The sequence below is a fragment of the Felis catus genome, chromosome C1, assembly GCF_018350175.1.
Source record: "Felis catus isolate Fca126 chromosome C1, F.catus_Fca126_mat1.0, whole genome shotgun sequence".
In the NCBI taxonomy this organism is placed as follows: domain Eukaryota; kingdom Metazoa; phylum Chordata; class Mammalia; order Carnivora; family Felidae; genus Felis; species Felis catus.
In genome coordinates this window covers 166631465-166652666 of record NC_058375.1, presented here as the reverse complement: position 1 = coordinate 166652666, position 21202 = coordinate 166631465, and the positions used below count along the sequence as shown (strand labels likewise).

The following is a 21202-nucleotide window of genomic DNA, read 5'->3' as shown; positions in this document are numbered from 1 at the left end:
AGCCTGCTTGGGAGCGGCATCTTCAGGATGTTACTTTGAAAGAAGGCCAGACGTGCACCATGACATGCCAGTTTTCTGTGCCAAACGTAAAATCTGAATGGTTCAGAAATGGCAGAATCCTTAAACCCCAAGGTAGACATAAGACAGAAGTGGAACACAAAGTGCATAAACTGACCATTGCTGATGTGCGAGCAGAAGACCAGGGCAAGTACACCTGCAAATATGAAGACCTCGAAACTTCAGCAGAGCTCAGAATTGAAGGTGGGTGAAAGACTATGGCTGGACTCTTCCAGCACAGGTCATTGGCAGCCATATGGGACCCCTGCTGCTTGCTGTCACCCTGCCATTGCGCATATTCCAAAGTGCTTGTGTTCTCATTTCCCAACACGTACTCACAGCATTCACTCACATCTCAAAATTCACATGAAACCAAAAGGGAAATAGTCACACAAATGCCAATTCCTTTGCGTAGTTTTGGATCAAAGGCGGATACCAGTCTAAACTAAGACCTGACTTTCTAACAGTTATTTAAATTCTAAATAATTCTGCAAAATTCAACAAGTCTTTATAATTTTACCAGTTTCCATAATTCTCACATCTGTGATTCTTATTCTAAGAAAGAAATCACAGACATGACCAGATTTCATAGCTGTATCTAAAAGATCTTGGCTATGAGTTGATGTTTTGTTTATAGAAATTAATTTGAATCTACCTTTTAGATAAAATTAACAACATATGGGGTGTGTGATTAGCAGCTATTTTTCAAAAATAATTATTTCATGTGAGGATTATATTCCAATCTTCTAAATCTCTGAAATAAAGTGAAATCTGAGGATTTAGGAGCAGCAGTATTCATTTCCCAATCCTTTGACTGTGTGCATTATCCAAAGACACCCATGGGTTCTATTGAGCAACATTTTGGCTATAATGATAGCATCTACGTCCAGTTGATGCCCACTTATAGTTGTTAAAATACAACTATATGACTTTTCAATTTCTCTGACTTGCTTTAAACGGGTATTAATGCCTGGTTGTATTTTAAAGCTCAAAAAATTTTCTTATTTTCAATTTAAAGGATCCAGTTGAAACCACTTATCATTTTTTAAATAATTGCATTCTTATATGATCCCTCAAAAAAAAAAAGAAAAGAAAAGCTCACCAGAGTACTTATGATGTCGAAGATGTTCTTGATACTGTTATACATTGAATTCCAAACTTCCGAATAAAATTTTGCAGAAGGACCGCCTACTCCAGCCCATTCTCCTACTAACCATGCCTGCAATTCCCATGGATTGACTCCTTTGTGTATGTCCACAGGTGCTTACAAGCAGGTTTCAGAATCTGATAAATGAATCTTGTGAAATTTTAAAGTCCAGACTTCCTACTGAGTTTACATTATTTCACAAGGAAAGTTATAACATAGTAGATAATAAACAATTCTAGGTCCTGAATAGCAAGATTATTTTTACAGAAGATAGAATTTCAAAGGAGAATAAATTACAGAGTAAAGTTAAGTTTATGTTCCCTTTATTTTGAACCCAAACTTCACTAACATTTTAAAGTTTAATTTGACTTTTGGGTTATAAGCACCTTTGACTGTTGCCTTTGTGCAAATATTTTAAGGACTCTCAGGGATTTCTTTATACTTTCCTACACTGGTCTTGAAGGAATACACTTAAGTATTGGGATAATTTTTTGTTACTGATGCAGACAAGAGCTCTTTCTTTTTTGTTTTACATTTTCGGCCTTTGTTATATTCCAATTGGAGACAAAGATGGAGAGTTTAACTGTCTGAGGAGAAAGGAGACTACAAAAACTTCCTCCCTGTACAATCTAACTTTGACTCCTCTTTGTGCAGCTGAACCAATTCAGTTTACGAAACGCATACAGAACATTGTGGTGAGTGAGCATCAGTCTGCCACCTTCGAATGTGAAGTGTCCTTTGATGATGCCATTGTAACATGGTATAAAGGACCAACAGAACTGACTGAGAGCCAGAAATACAACTTCAGGAATGATGGTCGCTGCCATTATATGACCATCCACAATGTGACCCCAGATGATGAAGGTAATTCAGTTCACAGGGTCCTTGTGAATATATCATTTAAATCTTGTCCGTTGTATATACTTGTACCCAAATTTACACTTACACTCTGTAATTTTATATAGAATACTACTTAAGGAAAGAGAATTATATATAAATATACATAAATAAATTCAAATTAAATCCTGTATTTAAATAAAGAAGGGTAATTTACAAACACCAGAAAACAAAGTTTGATGATTCTTCTCCTTAGGTGTCTATTCGGTAATTGCTCGACTGGAACCAAGAGGTGAAGCCAGAAGCACAGCAGAACTGTACCTAACAACTAAAGGTCAGAAAACACCACATGAAAGTCACACTGCAATCTTTGAAACAAAGAAGCCTGCCCAGATGATTCTAAATACAAAAATGTCATTTTTTTTTCTTTTGCAGAAATCAAACTTGAGATGAAGCCTCCTGGTAAGTTAAAAAAAAAAAAAAGAAAGAAAGAAAAGAAAAGAAATCAACCCTTGTTCACCATATATTCAACGTAATTTTGTAAATGATAGAAGCCAAACTGAAAAGTCTAAAAATATTGTTTATTTTTTTAGTCCAATATTATTCAGTAAAATTATTTTCAGGAAATAAGATAAATGTTAGGCTTTGTGAGCTTGGGAAATTAGAGATAATAAGGTCTCATTTAGCTGGTATCTAGGATCATGCCAAAATTGTGTGGCCATAGAACAAAACCAGTTTTCACAGGGAATCAACCTGCCTATGTGGTTACTTACAAAAGAATTCTAATATCTCTCTATATTAAGTTCTATATACAGGTGTCTGTAGATTAGATTCTGCTGTTGGAAATGCCTGACAAACACATCTTAGTTGTCTAATAAATATGTGTTGTTTCAATCCCTCGATGCTGATCATTAAATGTTCCTTTTCAGATATTCCGGACTCCAGGGTTCCAATCCCAACCATGCCTATCAGAGCAGTCCCTCCAGAAGGTAAGACCCAACACCACGACCCCTGGGCTTGCAGCAACAATTTTCTACCATTAGGAAATTAGCGATGCCAAACCACAGCAGAAAGCCAGAACACATCATATTCTTCACTGTATATTTAAAAATCAAAGCAGAAGAGTAGTAACAATTATAAATATATACTATTTTTATTTTCTCTGGTTGATTAATTTATAGTATAACACCTTTGAGTACTGAAAGTAATGAATCAGACTTTTCATTATACTTCACACCAAATAAAAAACCAAACCATGATGATGGCATTTCTTTTCTTCAGAAATCCCTCCTACGGTTGTTCCTCCTATTCCTCTGTTGCTACCAACACCTGAAGAAAAGAAACCACCAGCAAAACGCATCGAAGGTATTTTATGTTATCTACCTAAATGTCAAAGTATATAATTAATTATTGCAGACCTGGAAAATGTTGTCAAATGCAACATGTTGGCCCTCTAGTGGTCAACAGGTTGAATTGCCTTTCAAAATGTAAATTATTTACTTTCAATACTTTAAATATGTGTAAGACAGACATATGATTAAAACTATGATTAAAACTATGAAAATAACCATCAAACCAAATGCAATGCTTGATATTAAAATATTTTATCTTAATGGAATCACTTAAACATTAATGGCAAATTGATTTCATGTTTCTTATTATATATGTATATATATGTACAATATATTTTATATAGTATATGTATATATACATATATACACATGTATATATGTATATATACACGTGTATGTATATATATATGTATATGTATATATACACGTGTATACGTGTGTGTGTGTGTGTGTGTGTGTGTGTGTGTGTGTATATATAATGGAATTAATTTCTAGTGAAGTTCCTGAGGATAACCCATACTAGTTTATGGTCATGTTGCAAATTATAGTTTGTATTTTTTTCTCAATTACAATGTTAACGCCTTTTTAAAATTTGCTGTTTTGTTACAAAAATATGACTTAAAATATCTTTGATATATTTGATTTCTTTTTTCCTTAGCTAAGGAATGAGTTAACCGATAAAGAGCTCTTGAGTATGTCAGGGAATTTCCCTTTTCAAATACTTCAATAGACAAATTATGCTATTTGTCCCCCAAGCTATTCAATAAATCAGTCAGCAGACTTCCTGGGACTTTCTAGAGTTCTGAAAGTTGAGAATTGCTGTCAGAATTCTCGCATCAGGAAAAAAATCTGCATGTCAAAACCAGATATTTCCATAGTCAGATTTTTGTGTAGCAGTTTCCAGGGTTTGGCATGCTAGTCCCCTAATATCTGCTACCATTGGTGTCAAGAGGTTGAGCTAGTTTTCAGCCAGCCTCAGGGAAACTATAGTAGACAAACAAAAAATGAAAAACTTCCAGTTTTGTGACGAATCCATCTCAATAACAAAAGCATTTTTATAACTTATATGAATAGTTAAGTATATTTCATCTACTTCTGAGAGCAAAGAAGAACAAGAATTAAAAATCATAAATTAAATTTCCATTTACATGTGTTGTCAGGAATAATAATCATATCTTAATGAATGAGTCTTGGAATGATACTGTCAACATGGCTAAGTTTGACTACCCACTAAAATATGAGACCTTATTTTAAAAGTTAAAAACTGTGTTATTCATGAATATCAAAAGCTGTAATCAAGTTATGAGTAAGGGCCATGATCAAAGTATAATGTCAGCAACAACAAAGAATACTACTACAGTATCATAGATAGGACTTTTAATTTTTCTAATTCACTTGTTCTTCTTTCTGACAAATTTAAAGTGCTCTTATCTAAGTGAAACAAAGTGAAAATGTGGACCTTTTCTATTTATGGTCTCACAGGTTCATGGGCTCGGTGTTTTGAAAACTTGAACTGTAGACAGGCATAAAATCACCCTACATACTCTATCTCCATCCAAAAAACATTTTCTGCATTCTAGCACAAGACCTTTCTTAAACAAGGTATCTTGCAATAATGTTGCAAGATCTCATTACCATCAAAGCCTGGAAACATTTTACTTGTTTACCTCTGACATTCTTTTTTTTAGTGACCAAAAAAGCTGTGAAGAAAGATGCCAAAAAAGTTGTTGCAAAGCCCAAAGAAGAGACACCTACAGGTATTATAATTAATTAATCAAAATTGAATGTTACTGCTTTTGTCCTGGTTAACAATTTTTAATGCCAAATAGTGGAGGCTGAGGAAGTTAAGAGTTTGAATTCACAAAATGGAACCTCTGCCTTCCCTCACTCATGCCCTCTTCTTGATTGAACTCAGTCCTCACTTTCTTTTCGTCAACTTTCTTTCTCCTTTTTTTTTTCCCTGTCCACCTGTGCCTGTGTCTGTCCATGGCACACAGCGGTAGCACCAGAGCTCTTGTTATCTCTGGATGGCACTTCCAGTCCCATGGCTGCTCTGGAGTCAATTGTACCAATAGAAGGCCAAGGACTGATGCTAATTTCAGTGGCTGTTCCAGCCCAACTCACAACCCTTCCTGGCTCATCTTGCTGCCAGTTCCTGAAGAAAAATAAAACACTTTTTGAAGGAGGATCAATTCAATTACTTCCATTTGTACCAAATCCTGGAAGTGTTTTAGGAGGGAGACTAGATAACTAAATTGAAGCAAATAGTTTTACCTATTTAACCAAGATTAGAGTAAGGAAGTCCTCCTGAAGGAAGGAGAGTCCAGGAGCACAAGGCACCATTCCCAGAGATGTTTCCCTGAGTGACTATTTGTGAAACATTATGGTATAAGAGGAAGTTCAAAAAGTGTGGATATTTTCTCAACTTCATAGTTAACCACTGAAAAAATGAAACACGCCTTATTTTCTGGCATTAGACTTATTGAATAGTCTCTTCATGTGTCATGTTCATTGAAATTGTTTTAAATCGACCTAAACTAGAATCAGAGTTCAGCCTTTCCCCATTTTTGTTAATATGGCATTGCCTAGCAATTCTGGTGGGCTAAATCTGGAAGTTATAAAGGCATTTAGTCTAGTAGTCACAGATAGTACAAATGACTAACAAAGCGCAGAGGATTGGTAAACATTAAATAATGCATGATCTAAAGATAAACGTATTTTCTATTCTTTTAAATCCCAGAGGTTGCCAAGAAGCCCCTGCCTCCTACTGCCTTAATTCCAGCAAAAGGTAAATGAAACGATATCGTTAAATATTTTTATTTACTCCTGAGATTTGCATCTCTGCTCTGGATTCTTTTTTTAAATATGAGGCTTCTAGTTGATCGTAAAGTTGTGGCATCTCCTCTGCCATATTCAAATTAGTACTAGAAATGACGATTTCCTATTGCTCCAATCCCAGAAAGGGAATCAGAGGCGACGTTGATGCAGGCAGCCTCAGTGGAAACAGCAGTGGTGAGGGGTGGAAAGGGAGGCAGCATCCTTATTGTTTTAGTTGTAGTTAACACAAGTACTAAGGATCACGTAAACAATGTTAGCCTTCATTTTTTTTTAAGCTGTTGTTATAAAAACAACTATTTGACTTGGTTACATAATTTTAAGTATCATCTTTACAAAACTGATAAGAGAGTCATATTCAACTATCAGAAATGTAGCTTTAAAATTAGAAATGTTTCTGAAAGAATAATTAGAAACTTAAATAGAGGTTAACATTAAATATAAATTCCATTAAATGATCAAATGTTAAAATATCCTTGTGGGAAACCAGGGGCTTCGCAAACTGGAGGTCCTTTAGAACAATGGAGGGTGTGTCCATTTGATATTTACTGAATGCTGTTTTGTTCACACTGGAAAAATCCTCAAATTAAGAGTAGAGTGCATCTTGATACTCTTTATTGTGTTCCATAGTCAACAAAAATTTTATAAATTTTTTTTTCAACGTTTATTTATTTTTGGGACAGAGAGAGACAGAGCATGAACGGGGGAGGGGTAGAGAGAGAGGGAGACACAGAATCGGAAACAGGCTCCAGGCTCCGAGCCATCAGCCCAGAGCCTGAAGCGGGGCTCGAACTCCCGGACCGCGAGATCGTGACCTGGCTGAAGTCGGACGCTTAACCGACTGCGCCACCCAGGCGCCCCAGATAGTCAACAAAAATTTAAATGGATTCAACACACAGAAAATATGACAAATTATCGACATAACGCTGAGATCCAAACACTGATATTGTTTGACAACAGGCTTTGGTTTATGAAGTAATTGGATATGGATATAATTATGGATAATGGATATAATTAATATGCTAATATTGTCATTTGATGTATCATTCATTCATTCATTCATTCATTCATTTTAGCTCCTGAAATTATCGATGTATCCTCCAAGGCGGAAGAAGTGAAGATAAAAACCATAACCAGAAAGAAAGAGGTTCAGAAAGAAAAAGAAGCTGTGTATGAGAAAAAGCGTGCCGTCTATGAGGAGAAGAGAGTTTTCATTGAATCTTTGGAAGAACCTTACGACGAACTAGAAGTGGAACCATACACGGAGCCATTTGAAGAACCTTACTATGAAGAACCAGATGAAGATTATGAGGAGACCAAGGTAGAAGCTAAAAGGGAGGTTCATGAGGAATGGGAAGAAGATTTCGAGGAAGGCCAGGAATACTATGAAAGGGAAGAAGGTTATGACGAAGGGGAGGAAGAGTGGGAAGAAACTTACCAAGAGAAAGAAGTAATTCAAGTGCAAAAGGAGGTTTACGAAGGTATGTATCAACTGGGCGCCTTTTGTTCTCTTTCTTCTCAGTTCCTCATATTTTCAATGTTGTTACCCTGATCTGTAATGGATATGAAATCAGTGAAATGATCATTTAGGTCTTAAGGTTAGAAATTTTTAGAAACTTAATCTTTAAGTTTCTGTAATTATTTTCAGGCTTTGACATTATAAGCGGAAACATTCAGTCCTGTTACTGAATTACGAGTGCTATTTTCTAATGCAGAAATTCAGGGTTCACTCCCACTACCTTGCTGCATCTCTGCTTGATCCTGCTTCGAAATCCAGCTGCAAGAGATCGTGTTTCCAATAACGATCCCAAACATAATACTTTCCATGATTATATATTCTGATTTCCTTTGCAATTGATACAAACTACTAGGACTCACCTATTTAAGCATCCCTTCTTATTCCTGTTTTTGTTAAAGAATCCCGTGAGAGAAAAGTTCCAGCAAAAGTGCCTGAAAAGAAAGCACCGCCTCCAAAAGGTATGTAATTGGAATTATTTAAGTAGATCAGAGCATCAACATCATTATCATGGCTTGTTTGGCAAAGATGTATAAACCACCAGTTCAATCCAATAGGCACAACTTCTTCTCTAAGCTTTATTGTATCAACGATTTTTTTTCCTAAGAATATCTAATTTATTTAATGCAAAATTTTAAAAGATAATAAAAAGATTATTATGATAAATATTTTTAAAAATAACCAAAATATTTGAAGTACAGAACCTTGTACTTAAAGTTCAGAGTACCAAACTTGTTTCTTTCTTTAAAATTATATACATATTATATATGCATGTAAACATATATACATACATATATGGATACATAGGGAGAGAGAATTTTAATAGAAATTCTAAAAGTACTGCAATTTCTTTAAAATGCTTGCAGTTATAAAGAAGCCAGTAGTTGAAAAAATTGAAAAGACTTCTCGAAGAATGGAGGAGGAGAAAGTTCAAGTTACCAAAGGTATTATGATTTAAAACATTTCTAGTACCATGTACACACGTCGTCTGTTTACTGATGTATGTTCCCGTGTTAGTTATTTATATAATCATCTAAAGTATTTTTAAATTTTGTGCAAAGCCATATTCTTCACAATACAAATATATCTGTACATATTTTTTAAGTACCCGAAGTTTCAAAGAAGATTGTTCCACAAAAACCTTCTCGGACTCCAGTGCAGGAAGAAGTAATTGAAGTGAAAGGTATACATCTTTGTCTTTCCAGCTACAAGTTTTAAACATTTTTATTTATGTCTATGGATATGTGTACATATATTACTAAACAATTCACAAACCTGAAACTACCAACATGAAGACATGTTTATACAGTATATATTTTATGTCGAGTTGCACATAATGCATAACTTAAGGACATAATAACATTCCCTTTGTTTCTAATTTTGCTTCAAAATTACATAATTTTTTTAATCTAAGGAAGGCTTTGTTTAGTGAATAGTCTTCTAACTTTACTATGCAATGCATCCCATTGCATATAATATTCCCCATCCTCTTGTTCATGTGAAGAAACCGTAATGGATTTGGAAAAGCACCACATTATGTGTGAAGAAGTTGTGTCTATTTGATTCCCACTTAATAATGTTTGGTAAAGGCTGCATGGGTTGTTTGTCCTTCTATATCAGAACATGATTTGTTTTCTTGTCAATACTGACTTTATTCTCAAGCTCTCCTATTAACCCATTCATTCTGTATCTAAAGACTTACACAGAGTATGTAATCTATGTATTTGATCTGGTATCTTGTCTTAGAGAAACAAATACTAAATGTGAAATGCTCTCTTTGAAGTCCCAGCTGTGCATACAAAGAAGATGGTTATTTCAGAAGAAGAGATGTTCTTTGCTTCTCACACAGAGGAGGAAGTGTCAGTCACAGGTATAAGGCACATTTGAATTTGGGGGCTCAGATGGAAGGGCGTCAGATGAATTTTTGTCCCTCTTCTTCTTACCTAACTTGTGATTCTATAGGCATCTCTGTCTCCTTGTAGCTCTCTGTCATCTTTTCATTGCACATTGTCTCTGTTTTAATTCGTATTTCAATATTCTTTGTAAATTATAATTACCACCCACAATATGGCACACCAGTAATTAAAATGTACATTTTTTTTAAGTCCCTGAGGTACAAAGGAAAACTGTTACTGAAGAGAAAATTCATGTTGCTGTTTCCAAAAAGACTGAGCCTCCACCTAAAGGTATTAGTGATTCCTTCTAAGTTTAAAATCTTTTAAAATTTCCATAGCAGATCCAAGCATCCGGACATGTTAATATTGCATAATGGATTTGGTCACACGGTCAGCAGACCTATGGCCACTGTGTACAATGGACATTACAGGGGGATGGGAGACCATGAGGAGCACACAAGAGAGAGGAATGAGCATAAATGGAAACTCTGTTCTCTGCTTCAGAGACCTTACAATCTAGCAACCAGCTTTTTGGAAATAGAGATTTGATGTCCTGGAGCCAGCTCATGCCAACTTCCCCAGAGTTTCATGCCAACTTCCCCAGAGTTGATGGTTAAGTTTCAGGGATGCTGCGACCCAGTGTGAAATACCTCCATGACTGAAAGTTAAACTATATGAACTTACAATTAAACAAATTATATTAAAAACCATGATCATAGTTAAAACTCTCTGCTTCCACTTTTACTGCACTTTATTATTATTATCTCTGTCTCTGAGGTTGTTTCCATCTATTGTGCCTACGTAGTCGAAGTACTGGATTGCGGTGGGCAAACTGCACATCTCTTCCCAACTCCATGACAATGTCACCATGCTCAGTAGCCAGGGAGGGAGTGTTTACACCATCACAGAAATTGGAAAATGGCAGCTGCTACAAATTAGGGCTCCCCTTCCCCCACACCCCCTCCCCAAATCGTTACATATTTAGGATACAAAAACTATTTAAGATAACCTAATGCAATCATTATAATGCAGTCACTTTGTACATGTAAAGTTTCTAAGACTGGCATCTGGGGCACTTTCTAGGAAAGTGGAGGCTCCTGCAGTCCAGTCGAAGGTGACTAACAGCCACATTTTCAGTTCCCTTCACACTCGTTTCTCACGTAGAAGTTTCTTGCATTCGTTTGTCATAAAAGAGAAATGTCTACACTTTATTTTAACACTACCTTGCAACCACATATACCTTGTTGTAAAAACACAAGATTTCTCAAAAATGGCACTCTTTTTTAAAGTCCCTGAGCCACCTAAGAAACCAGTCCCAGAAGAAGTGGTTGCTGTTCCCGTTCCTAAAAAGGTGGAGCCCCCACCAGCCAAAGGTAGAATAATATTTTGGGAAAAAAATTTCTCCATGTCTGTCTTTTTTTTTTTTTTTTGTATCTTTTTCTATGGGATCTGTGTATTAACGAAACAGCATCTGTCAACCATTTGTAATGTATTTAGTTCTGTGTATGTTTATTTCATTAATTGTGGTAATGTATTATACAAGTATCAGTAACATTTAGACCATACTAACTGGGTCTTTGTTTCATGGAATGTATGTAGTGTCTCTATGGTACTGATTTATTTAGCATACATTTCTACCACAAGTAGAGCATGTTTAATTACTTCCTAAGTTCTTACACTCTTACTGAGGATTTATGCTTTAGTATAATCTTAAATGTCTCAGAAGAGACTCGAATTCTTAACATTGTTTCAACAATGGTATCTTTAAAGTTCCTGAAGTTCCCAAGAAACCTGTGCCAGAGGAGAAAAAGCCCGTTCCTGTACCCAAAAAGGAACCTGCTGCTCCCCCAAAAGGTACACCAGAACTGATCATGGGGCAACCCTTGGCCTCAAATGCCAGTCTTTTGTTTTATGTGGTCTTCAACCGCATGCTATGCTGTCTTAGTATTTTGTGTCTTTTAGATGCCCCTCATGTTTTTCATTTGTTTGCCACCTTCCAGGGCTGTACTCTTGGCATGCATTTTTTATGACACTGAATATCCCAAAGACATCACCAAAGTGTTCTTAAAAGAAGTAACTATGTCAAACTGCTGTCTTAAATTTTTAATATCTTTCCTGTCTCAGAGAAAGAAGAAATTTTGTGAAACTCATATTCAGCAGGCGTGTTTGGAAGAAAAACTCTTTCACCCCTTATATATGGGATGTTTTTCTTAATACAAAACACTTCCATGAGTTACAATGAGAGACAAAGAGTAGGAACCTTCTGACGGTGTTTGGCAGAACTGAATATTAACTAGACAAAGATTGTACAATGCTGCTAGTAACTGTCACTCTTCTGAAAAGTCCATAGTGGTGAGTCTAGGATAGTGGGAAACATTGATTTTCGACATGTACTTTCACCGTGTTTCCCGACTTTAATTGAATGTCAGTATTTGCCATAAATGTTACGATTATCTACTACCTAGTCAGAGGCCTTTTGGTCTAGGTATGTTTGGATTCGATGTGCTAATCCTTTACTTCGCTTTTGAATTTGGTTTGTTTTGTGGGGGCGGGTGGTGGTATAAGACACGACTTTATGGATGCAGTGAAACTACAGACTGCACACATCTGGTCTGTTACAGAGAGATTCAGCAAGAATTCAGTAGCATCCGATTTAGGCTTACTGAAATCATCATGTTCCCATTTTGCCTGACTTCCATTGTCCAGTTTCTTCCTGAATCAAATCTGTTTCTCCTCTTTCTCAAACTCTTGACTGTTTCAGAATTCTGGGTCTTTTTTTTTTTAATTGAATGATTTGTAAAATGATTTCTGATTATCTAATCATTAAAATATAATGAGTATATGAAGATAAAATATATTAAAAGATCATATTACTAAAACCAATACTCATACCAAAGCCACTTGATCACTCCTGAAGGAGACACAGAGACATGTCTCACCATTGAAATAAATACACATAGTAACATATATAGATATGCATAAACACCCATATATAGATAATATATACAGACAGAAATGTGTATCTGTATAATTACATCGAGACGTTACAAATGCAAGTAGAGAAGTGCAGGAGTTCACAAAAACTGCTATCCTGTTTGAAATGGAAACAATTATTGCTGGTAATGCATCCTGTTAAAATAAAATACATCTGCTGGTTAACAATTCCACACCATCAACACTTAGATAAACTAAACTGTTGTTAACCTTTTTGGGTCAGAGATCCTTTTGAAAACAATGAAGCCTCTTAGAGAAAAGCATATATGCACATACCCACAAAATTTCACACACAGAGCTCCCAAAGCCATTGACACATGGATATCAGATGGAGAAGCCAATTTACTCTAGAATGAGTGTTTCCTGATTTTTCAACACACTACAGTTGCCTCAAAAACAAACAAAATCAGAAGAGAGATGGGAAAAAATGCTAACATATAGATACAATTATTCTAAATATGTCTTAGTCTAAGATAGTCTTAGATAAATTAACTCCATTGTCATTATGGATTCCATTTCTCCATACAAAACATCACAACACTTTGCTATATTCTATATCTACACACTATATTGTTTGTGTAGTCACTGGTTTGTTTTATCAAAAGCATACTGATATGTAAATAAGTTATGTACATATCTTTTTGTGTATATAACTCACTTTTAATTGCTTGAATGCTTCTGTAACACTACTTGTGGCATTTATCACATCATGACCTTTGTAACATTATAGTCTAATTTTCTGTGTTATTTTGCCAATACATCGAAACTCTATAACATTAATTAACTACTAAAGATTTGTGTATGTGCCTATGTCCATTCATAAAAGTGCTATATGTCTGAACTAATGTTCTGTTTAAAAAACTTTAAGTCCCAGAGGTGCCAAAGAAACCGGTCCCTGAAGAAAAGATTCCTGTTCCTGTCGCAAAGAAAAAGGAAGTTCCACCAGCTAAAGGTACAGTGTCTTGCGTGGTAAAGGAGCCCTATTGTTATGTCTTGAGTACAAAACACTTTTGTGTTTCCTTATGTGTTGAGTTACTTTAATTCAAAATGAGTGTTTTATGGTGTGAGTAATAATTCAACAGAAGTGCCTGTCCACCTGCCTACTCTTTTACAAAATAGCTGTAAATTAGCTACTTGGGAAAATATAAATTCATTTCTAAAAATTCATGTCTTTTCAAGTCCCTGAAGTACAGAAGAGGGTTGTCACAGAAGAAAAAATAACCATTGTTACTCAAAGAGAAGAATCTCCACCACCAGCAGGTACTTAATTCCATCTTCATAAATAACCTTGTCTTTCCTTGAGGCTTCTTTAATTGCATGTCTTCTTTCATGGGCATGCCAATTCTGTGTTGCTCATTTATTTTGCCGTTCTGGGAATTTTAAAATCAAATACTATTCTTTAAGTGCCAGAAATACCAAAGAAGAAAGTTCCTGAAGAAAAAAGACCCGTTCCTCAAAAAGAGGAAGAAGTTCCACCACCAAAAGGTATCGCCTCTCTCTCTTTCCAAGAACCATCTTACATAATATTCTGTGACAAGGCGAATGATAGTTTTGTTAGTTCTGTGATATTGAGTGCATTGTGGGTGTATATCTGTGTTTGGGGTTGGCCTTCGGTGAGATGACTCTGAGGTTCTAAAAGTACATGTTTCTAAAGTGCCAGCTCTACGTAAGAAACCCGTCCCTGAAGAAAAAGTTCCTGTGCCAGTTCCTGTCGCTAAGAAAGCTCCTCCTCCCCGAGGTAGGATTTGACACAAATCTTTTAGCTTGTGAATTCTTCCTTTGTTCCATCACGTGTCTTCCTGCGTGACCCTCTGTCTCTCCTCTGATTGAATTGTTATGTGTACATCCTTGTGATATGTTACGTAACTTGTTTTCCCATTGTGTTAGTGAGAACGGTATATTGTGTATTTATTACCCAAACTCCTAGGGAGAGAAAATTATTAAGATTCTTAAAATTTAAACTTCAACTTTAATGCTTTTTTAAAGCTGAAGTTTCTAAGAAAACTGTGGTAGAAGAAAAAAGATTTGCTGCCGAAGAAAAACTATCTGTTGCAGTTCCTCAAAGAGTGGAAGTCATGCGACATGAAGGTATATAATCAGAAGTGAGGGGGGAAATGGGTGTGTGTGTTTCCTCAATGTCCTTCTTTCCAGATGTGACTGTTTACCTTACAAGTTGTCCTTATCGGTGTCTACATGCCATAGCTTTCTGAGACTGAGTCTTTCGTGTCTGCATTGGTCCTAAATCATTCCAAGACAGTGAATGGGGTGCTGAAAATGTGATAATTGTCCAAAGTGGCCACACTTGGACATCATCTGAATATTCTTCTCAGTCTTGGGCTGTACTGTTCTCTTATCTTAAATCAGCTCTCACTTCCATGTAATGAGGGAAGCACTATGAAGCCACGCCCTCAGCAGAGAGAAGAACCATTATCTATCTGTAGGGAACATATGGCTATTACCAGTATTTCAGGAGACTGAATTTAAATTAAATATTATCTTTTAAAATATCTGCAGAGGAGGAGTGGAGTTATTCAGCAGAAGAGGAAAGAGTGTCCGTTTCAGTTTATAGAGAAGAGGAAAGAGAGGAGGAGGAGGAGGAAGTGGAAGTTACAGAATATGAAGGTAAACAATGCCCTGATCCAGAGATGATCTGGAGTCTTGATGGGCTGTTTTCTTTCACAGATTGTTTCTCAGATTAATGAAAGTGACACAAATTCAGTGAGCATCTGTGGGCCTCATTAGATGTATCTGTTGATCAAAACACAAGATTCAGGAGCAGGACTTAGAGTAAACATCCAATGTATTTCTTGTCCATCCTCTCTTACTTGGCTATAGGTAAGGGGGAGAGAAAAGGCTTCATGTTTATAGGTTACTCATGGTGCAGGTATCGCCATACACATGTATCCTTTCAGTAGACAGGACTCGATTTCAGCATGGTGGGCTAGCATAAACTTCACCTGGTAGTCTAATGTCTAAAACATGGGTAACATAAAGCAGTGTTGATAGCACAACTCACAGTTTTTAAATGAATAAGAAATTGTGTTATTATATTCCAGAAGTCAAGGCCATGTTTGATAGTGAAGCACTGAACACATAGGCTTTTCTTATATTTCATGTGTGGAGAAAACAATGATGTAATATCTTTGATTGAATTAACTATTCAGATGTCCCCATACCTATAATGCTAGTTCTCTATTGCTTCATAAGGATTGAACAATAAGCTTTATTTCAGTCCTTTTCAATGAGTAAGATACCACTAGGTTTACTGTTAAAGTGCAGCTATATATCTGAAAGAACTTCCTTAAGAAAGTTCCGACATAGCTCTGCTTTAAAGAAAAATCAGTAAGCTCTGTAACAAATTGACCCTTTTTCTAATAAAAAGATAAATAGAATTCTATATGTAGATGCCCTTGAGAGTGCATTTCTGGCTAATAAATGTGCCCCACTTCTTCTCCACGTGGAAGAAAAGTCCATATAAAATTCCCAGGGGCAATCATAACAGAATGGCTTGGAGCAGAGCAAGACAGCACATGAGTCCCAAGAGGAAGCCCACCGGTTCTGTTGTGCTTCCTGGGAAAGGCCATGGTGTTGGGTGTAAGTCAGGAATCTAATAGATCAAAGAGGGCCCCATCCCTTTTAGACATGTTTGGGAAACCAAACATAACATGTGTATAAAGAAAGCTCTCGGGGCGCCTGGGTGGCTCAGTCGGTTAAGCGGCTGACTTCGGCTCAGGTCATGATCTCGCGGTCCGTGAGTTCGAGCCCCACGTCAGGCTCTGTGCTGACAGCTCAGAGCCTGGAGCCTGTTTCAGATTCTGTGTCTCCCTCTCTCTGACCCTCCCCCGTTCATGCTCTATCTCTGTCTCAAAAATAAATAAACGTTAAAAAAATTAAAAAAAAAAAGAAAGTTCTCACTGCATGAATCTGATTTCAACTTTTGACAGTACACATTATAAATCTCTTTCTGTATATGGACTCTAGTTAAAAAGAGAGATGTTCTATGATGTTCTTAAGTTTTCATTAAGCCTGGAAGATTTAGAGAGAGGATGGGTAGTCTCTTAAGTTGGCTTTTAGTGTAAAGAGATGTATCTATAACTAGATTCTATTCTATAATTAATACTATACACATAGATTCAAAAATCATATGAAGACACCTGTCTCTTCTACCATACCTGTCCCCACAAAGATGGAAAAAAATACACCACCCAGTTTCCAAGTCCTCAGTAGGTTTTTCATATGTAATAGAGGCTTTTTTTATAAACCCATTTATGATTCCTCAAGTGTATGTTTCTGCCCTGAAGCCTTCAAACCTAGAGCGCTCTGTTATTTTTGAAACCTATCTCCAAATGCTTGTGTTCTTATTAATTTAGCCACTAGGATTGTTTTTTATGTCGTGTACTTGTCCTGTTCTTCCTGTGAATACAAGCATTATTATCTTTATGATACACTTGAAAATTAAATTATTGAAACTTATTTTTCACATGCTTCATTGAGGCACATGCTTTGACTAAAATGCACTTCTTTGGGTATCTTAAATGGGAACAATCGGGGATCTGGCACGTGTTAAACTTTTTATTATTTTAATTGCTCTTTGAAGTAATAAATTACAGCTGAAGTTAAACTTGAAAAGCACTACAACTTTTCTTTAAAACTGATGTCTTTAAAGTGATGGAAGAGCCTGAGGAATATGTCGTGGAAGAAAAGATGCACATTATTTCTAAGAGAGTGGAGGCCGAACCTGCCGAAGGTATACCGACTCTTGTGTTAATTTGAGCCCCACGTGTGTTTGGCTTGTCCCATTCTTTATGTCCTCTTGTGGTTAGTTTATCACTTGTATTGCAAGTATTGATAGCCATCACGCCTAAGTAAAAAGATTCCATATATTTTTATTGAAAAGAAATCTGGGGGCACCTGGGTGGCTCAGTCACCTAAGCACCTGACTGTTGGTTTCAGCTCAGGTCATGATCTCATGGTTTGTGAGACTGAGCCCCACATTGGGCTCTGCACTGACAGCACAGAGCCTGCTCGGATTCTCTGTCTCCCTCTCTCTTTGCACCTCCCCATTTGTGTGCTCTCTCTCTTTCAAAAATAAATAAACAGTTAAAAAAAAAAAAAGGAATCTGGGCATTTCTACACGTGTATTTTGTAATCTTTTCAAGTGCTTGAGAAGCATGAGAAGAAGATTGTGCTGAAACCGAAAATTCCTGCTAAGGTAGAGGAGCCTCCACCAGCTGAAGGTATAGTTCTCTCTCAAAGAATATGATACCCTTTGCTTTAATAGCTATAAAGCCTCTGAGGACTGCCTGAATTTTGTCCTCACACGTGTATCAACATCTTTGCTGATTCAGTCATTAATGTTTGTGTGTACGTATGGTCTTTACAAAAAGCGAAGCCCCACGTGTCACTTTATCTGTAATGCAAACTGATGTTCTTAAACCTCATCTTTCTAAAGTTCCTGAGGCACCTAAGAAAACTGTGCCAGAAAAGAAAATCCCTGCTGCAGTTCCTAAAAAGGAAAAGGTGCCACCAGCTAAAGGTATATTGGCTTTATTTTATTCTTTCTTGCACAATGTCTGTCTTTTTCATCGTAATTGGTACGTTCTTCAGATTTGTATAACACTAACAGGAAAACGTGTGCCTGTGTTTAAGATTTTCCACGTTGTGTGCTTGATTGTGTTGCTTGATATCTTTTAAGTGCCAGAGGAGCCAAAGAAGCCAGTTCCAGAAAAAAGGGTTCCTCCAAAAGTGGTTAAGAAAGAAGAACCTCCCCCAACCAAAGGTAAATGAAATTCTCCAGCACAAAAACAAGAACCGTGTCTTGTCTTTTCATCCTCTCGCTGCTGACCTTGGCTCACACCTTGTGTGTGGGGGTTACTGGTGTATGTCGGAGGCAATGGTGTATTATTGCCTTATCTGTGGGTGGAGTATTAACCTGTTGTGATGTTTATTGGTGTGTGTGTTGTGAATTGTCATAGTCTAAAATCACAGTACTTTCTGGCCAATACAAAAAAAAAAAAATCCACTTTAAGTAAGTAACTTAACTCCCAAATCCAAAAATTATCTTTCAAGTGACTGAGAGGCACGTGGAAATTACTCAGGAAGAAAAAGTTCACGTTGCTGTGACTAAAAAAGAAGAGCCTCCAAGAGCAAGAGGTACATGAGACCTTTCAATACACAGAATATTGTATTTAATCTATTCTCTTTACCAAATGCACTGGGTATATGGGTGTTGTTTGTTCTTGTTGCTCTAGTTGTTTTGTATGTTTGAAAGAATGCAAATGTCAAGTCTTTTATGTTTGAGTTACTATTCTCTGACTGACTTTTGGAGGTTTGAATGAGGGAAACAAGTCTTTAAAGTGAAATCTGTCTTTAAAGTGCCCGCGGAGCCCAAGAGAGCTGTTCCAGAAGAAAAAATTCCAAAACTCAAACCTAGAAGAGAGGAGGAACCACCAGCAAAAGGTACACCAACTTTTTTCAAAACTCGAAAGAAGCATGTAGGTACTGAAGTTAACCTAGAGGAATTGGGATCTTTAGAGAAAACAATCTGAATACTTTACTATAAAGTAAGTCGTATGCACACGCTATTTCCTGTCACTTCAAAACTCAACATTTCTGGTACCAGAAAGTATTCTCTTCCTTCTTTTCCGCAAAAGTGCAAAGCTCCCCCAAACGTGTACTTTCCCTCAAAATGGACTCATCTTCTAATATGTTATTGTCTGTATACTAAACTCATCTGTCGAAATGATTGTGTTGTGTGGCAGTCTTTGACAAAACTTCAAATTTTTTAAAGCCTGGATTTTCTACATGGTGTCAGTGGAGCTTATTGAGAACACTTTAGAATTCAGGCAGGGGCGCCTGGGTGGCTCAGTCGGTTAAGTGTCCGACTTCAGCCCAGGTCACGATCTCACAGTCCGTGAGTTCGAGCCCCGCGTCGGGCTCTGGGCTGATGGCTCAGAGCCTGGAGCCTGCTTCCGATTCTGTGTCTCCCTCTCTCTCTCTGCTCCTCCCACGTTCATGCTCTGTCTCTCTCTGTCTCAAAAATAAATAAACATTAAAAAATTTAAAAAAAAAAAAGAATTCAGGCGAAGACACTACTTATGTGACTCAAGCTTCTGCCTAATGCTTGTTCGCTAGTCATTGTTTATGCTGGCTGGGTGTCTTTTTGAAGTCTCTTATAAACATTCCCTGACGTTCTTAAAGGCACTCAATATCTTTGAAACATTAAGCAGGTTAGGAAAAAGTATTCCTTTGTATCATAGACCATGTTTATTTCCCACTCTATTGATTTTTTCTTGCCATGTGAATGAGAAATAATGACGAGCATGGTGATGGTTGTCTTTGTCTGTGATGGTTCATACACAGTAGCTCTTAACATGTACATATTCAAAATCCTGTAATTCACTTTTAATAATTACTCTTTTTAAAGTCACTGAAATCAGAAAAAGAGCTGTTAAAGAAGAAAAGGTATCCGTTGAAGTTCCAAAAAGAGAAGCTCCTCCCGTGAAAGGTATGTTGAGCTTTGACTAAATAAAAAACTATACAGCTTTTTGCCTGCTACTTCCTAATTTGACTCCCACCTTTACTGGCTTATGTTGACTTATGGCAGGACATCTAACATTTGTAATCGTAGAGAGCAAAATGTATATTCTTTAATACCTTGAGGAAGAAAGGACAGTCAGGGTCTCCCATAACCAGTGCATGAATCCATCACATAAGAATGAAATCAAAGTGCATCGTCACTATCACTCCTAAATGGGCTTGAAGTAAAATGCTGCCTGTTGTCAATATTATTCTAGAAGTAACTGTAACTGAAGAGAAAGAATGGTCTTACACTCAAGAAGAAGAAACCGTTTCGGTAGAACGGGAAGAGGAATATGAAGACTATGAGGAATATGATTATAAAGAATTTGAGGAGTATGAGCCAACAGAAGAATATGACCAATATGAAGAATATGAGGAACGTGAATTTGAGCATTATGAAGAGTATAAAGAGCATGAAGAATATGTCACAGGTATGAGCAAAACTGCACACCTGACACCACATTAAATACTTTCAGATTCCATTAGAACGGGATAGAAGTTTGGATGCCCAAAGACATTTGCAAAGAATTTTACTTCATTTGACAAATTCAGGATTTTTTGGTTCTTCGGTAACTTTTAGAAAAAAATCTCCATAAATCTTAAGGTTACTATTCAACTTTGGTTCTGAGACTAACCTATTTCCCCCTCATTTTTGCTTAGACACAAAATAGCAAATGTCCCTAAGTTTCTTTCTCAAAAGGGTTAAGAGTTTATCTGCAAGGGCCCATGATCATTGTAATACATGATCAGAAATTTCTGAATATCTTATTCTAAAATGTGTTATTATCGAGTACAATAGTCTTTTGAAAAATGTATTTTCCATGAGTCAAAAATATTTGTAAAAAAAATGTTTTCCATTTGATGTAAAACTCAAAAGATGGGTTCGCATCATCAAAACTTGACAAGTGAAATAAGTCATACAGAGAAAGACAGGTACCATATGTTTTCACTCTTATGTGGATCCTGAGAAACTTAAGACCATGGGGGA

At 36.6% G+C, this 21202-nt stretch overlaps 1 protein-coding gene across 50 annotated transcripts in view; it reads left to right on the top strand.

The window, feature by feature from the left end:
- TTN (titin) overlaps nucleotides 1-21202 on the top strand; it is a 277310-nt gene that overhangs the window by 105739 nt on the left and 150369 nt on the right. For 39 of the 50 annotated variants that reach the window (XM_045034065.1, XM_045034059.1, XM_045034049.1 and 36 more), the window contains 30 exons: nucleotides 1-261; nucleotides 1859-2068; nucleotides 2298-2375; nucleotides 2477-2503; nucleotides 2971-3030; nucleotides 3323-3406; nucleotides 5082-5150; nucleotides 6134-6181; nucleotides 7305-7709; nucleotides 8146-8205; nucleotides 8611-8688; nucleotides 8850-8927; nucleotides 9528-9614; nucleotides 9850-9930; nucleotides 10929-11012; nucleotides 11410-11493; nucleotides 13502-13585; nucleotides 13813-13893; nucleotides 14038-14118; nucleotides 14288-14371; nucleotides 14620-14721; nucleotides 15148-15255; nucleotides 17300-17380; nucleotides 17793-17870; nucleotides 18086-18169; nucleotides 18329-18412; nucleotides 18703-18786; nucleotides 19009-19092; nucleotides 20060-20140; nucleotides 20430-20645. The exons of 2 other annotated variants lie outside the window; for them this stretch is intronic. In XM_045034065.1, the coding sequence (XP_044890000.1) occupies nucleotides 1-261; nucleotides 1859-2068; nucleotides 2298-2375; nucleotides 2477-2503; nucleotides 2971-3030; nucleotides 3323-3406; nucleotides 5082-5150; nucleotides 6134-6181; nucleotides 7305-7709; nucleotides 8146-8205; nucleotides 8611-8688; nucleotides 8850-8927; nucleotides 9528-9614; nucleotides 9850-9930; nucleotides 10929-11012; nucleotides 11410-11493; nucleotides 13502-13585; nucleotides 13813-13893; nucleotides 14038-14118; nucleotides 14288-14371; nucleotides 14620-14721; nucleotides 15148-15255; nucleotides 17300-17380; nucleotides 17793-17870; nucleotides 18086-18169; nucleotides 18329-18412; nucleotides 18703-18786; nucleotides 19009-19092; nucleotides 20060-20140; nucleotides 20430-20645 (3126 nt within the window). The remainder of the gene's footprint in view (nucleotides 262-1858; nucleotides 2069-2297; nucleotides 2376-2476; nucleotides 2504-2970; nucleotides 3031-3322; nucleotides 3407-5081; nucleotides 5151-6133; nucleotides 6182-7304; nucleotides 7710-8145; nucleotides 8206-8610; nucleotides 8689-8849; nucleotides 8928-9527; nucleotides 9615-9849; nucleotides 9931-10928; nucleotides 11013-11409; nucleotides 11494-13501; nucleotides 13586-13812; nucleotides 13894-14037; nucleotides 14119-14287; nucleotides 14372-14619; nucleotides 14722-15147; nucleotides 15256-17299; nucleotides 17381-17792; nucleotides 17871-18085; nucleotides 18170-18328; nucleotides 18413-18702; nucleotides 18787-19008; nucleotides 19093-20059; nucleotides 20141-20429; nucleotides 20646-21202) is intronic. 9 more of the 50 variants (XM_045034030.1, XM_045034029.1, XM_045034039.1 and 6 more) reach the window with 9 other exon arrangements.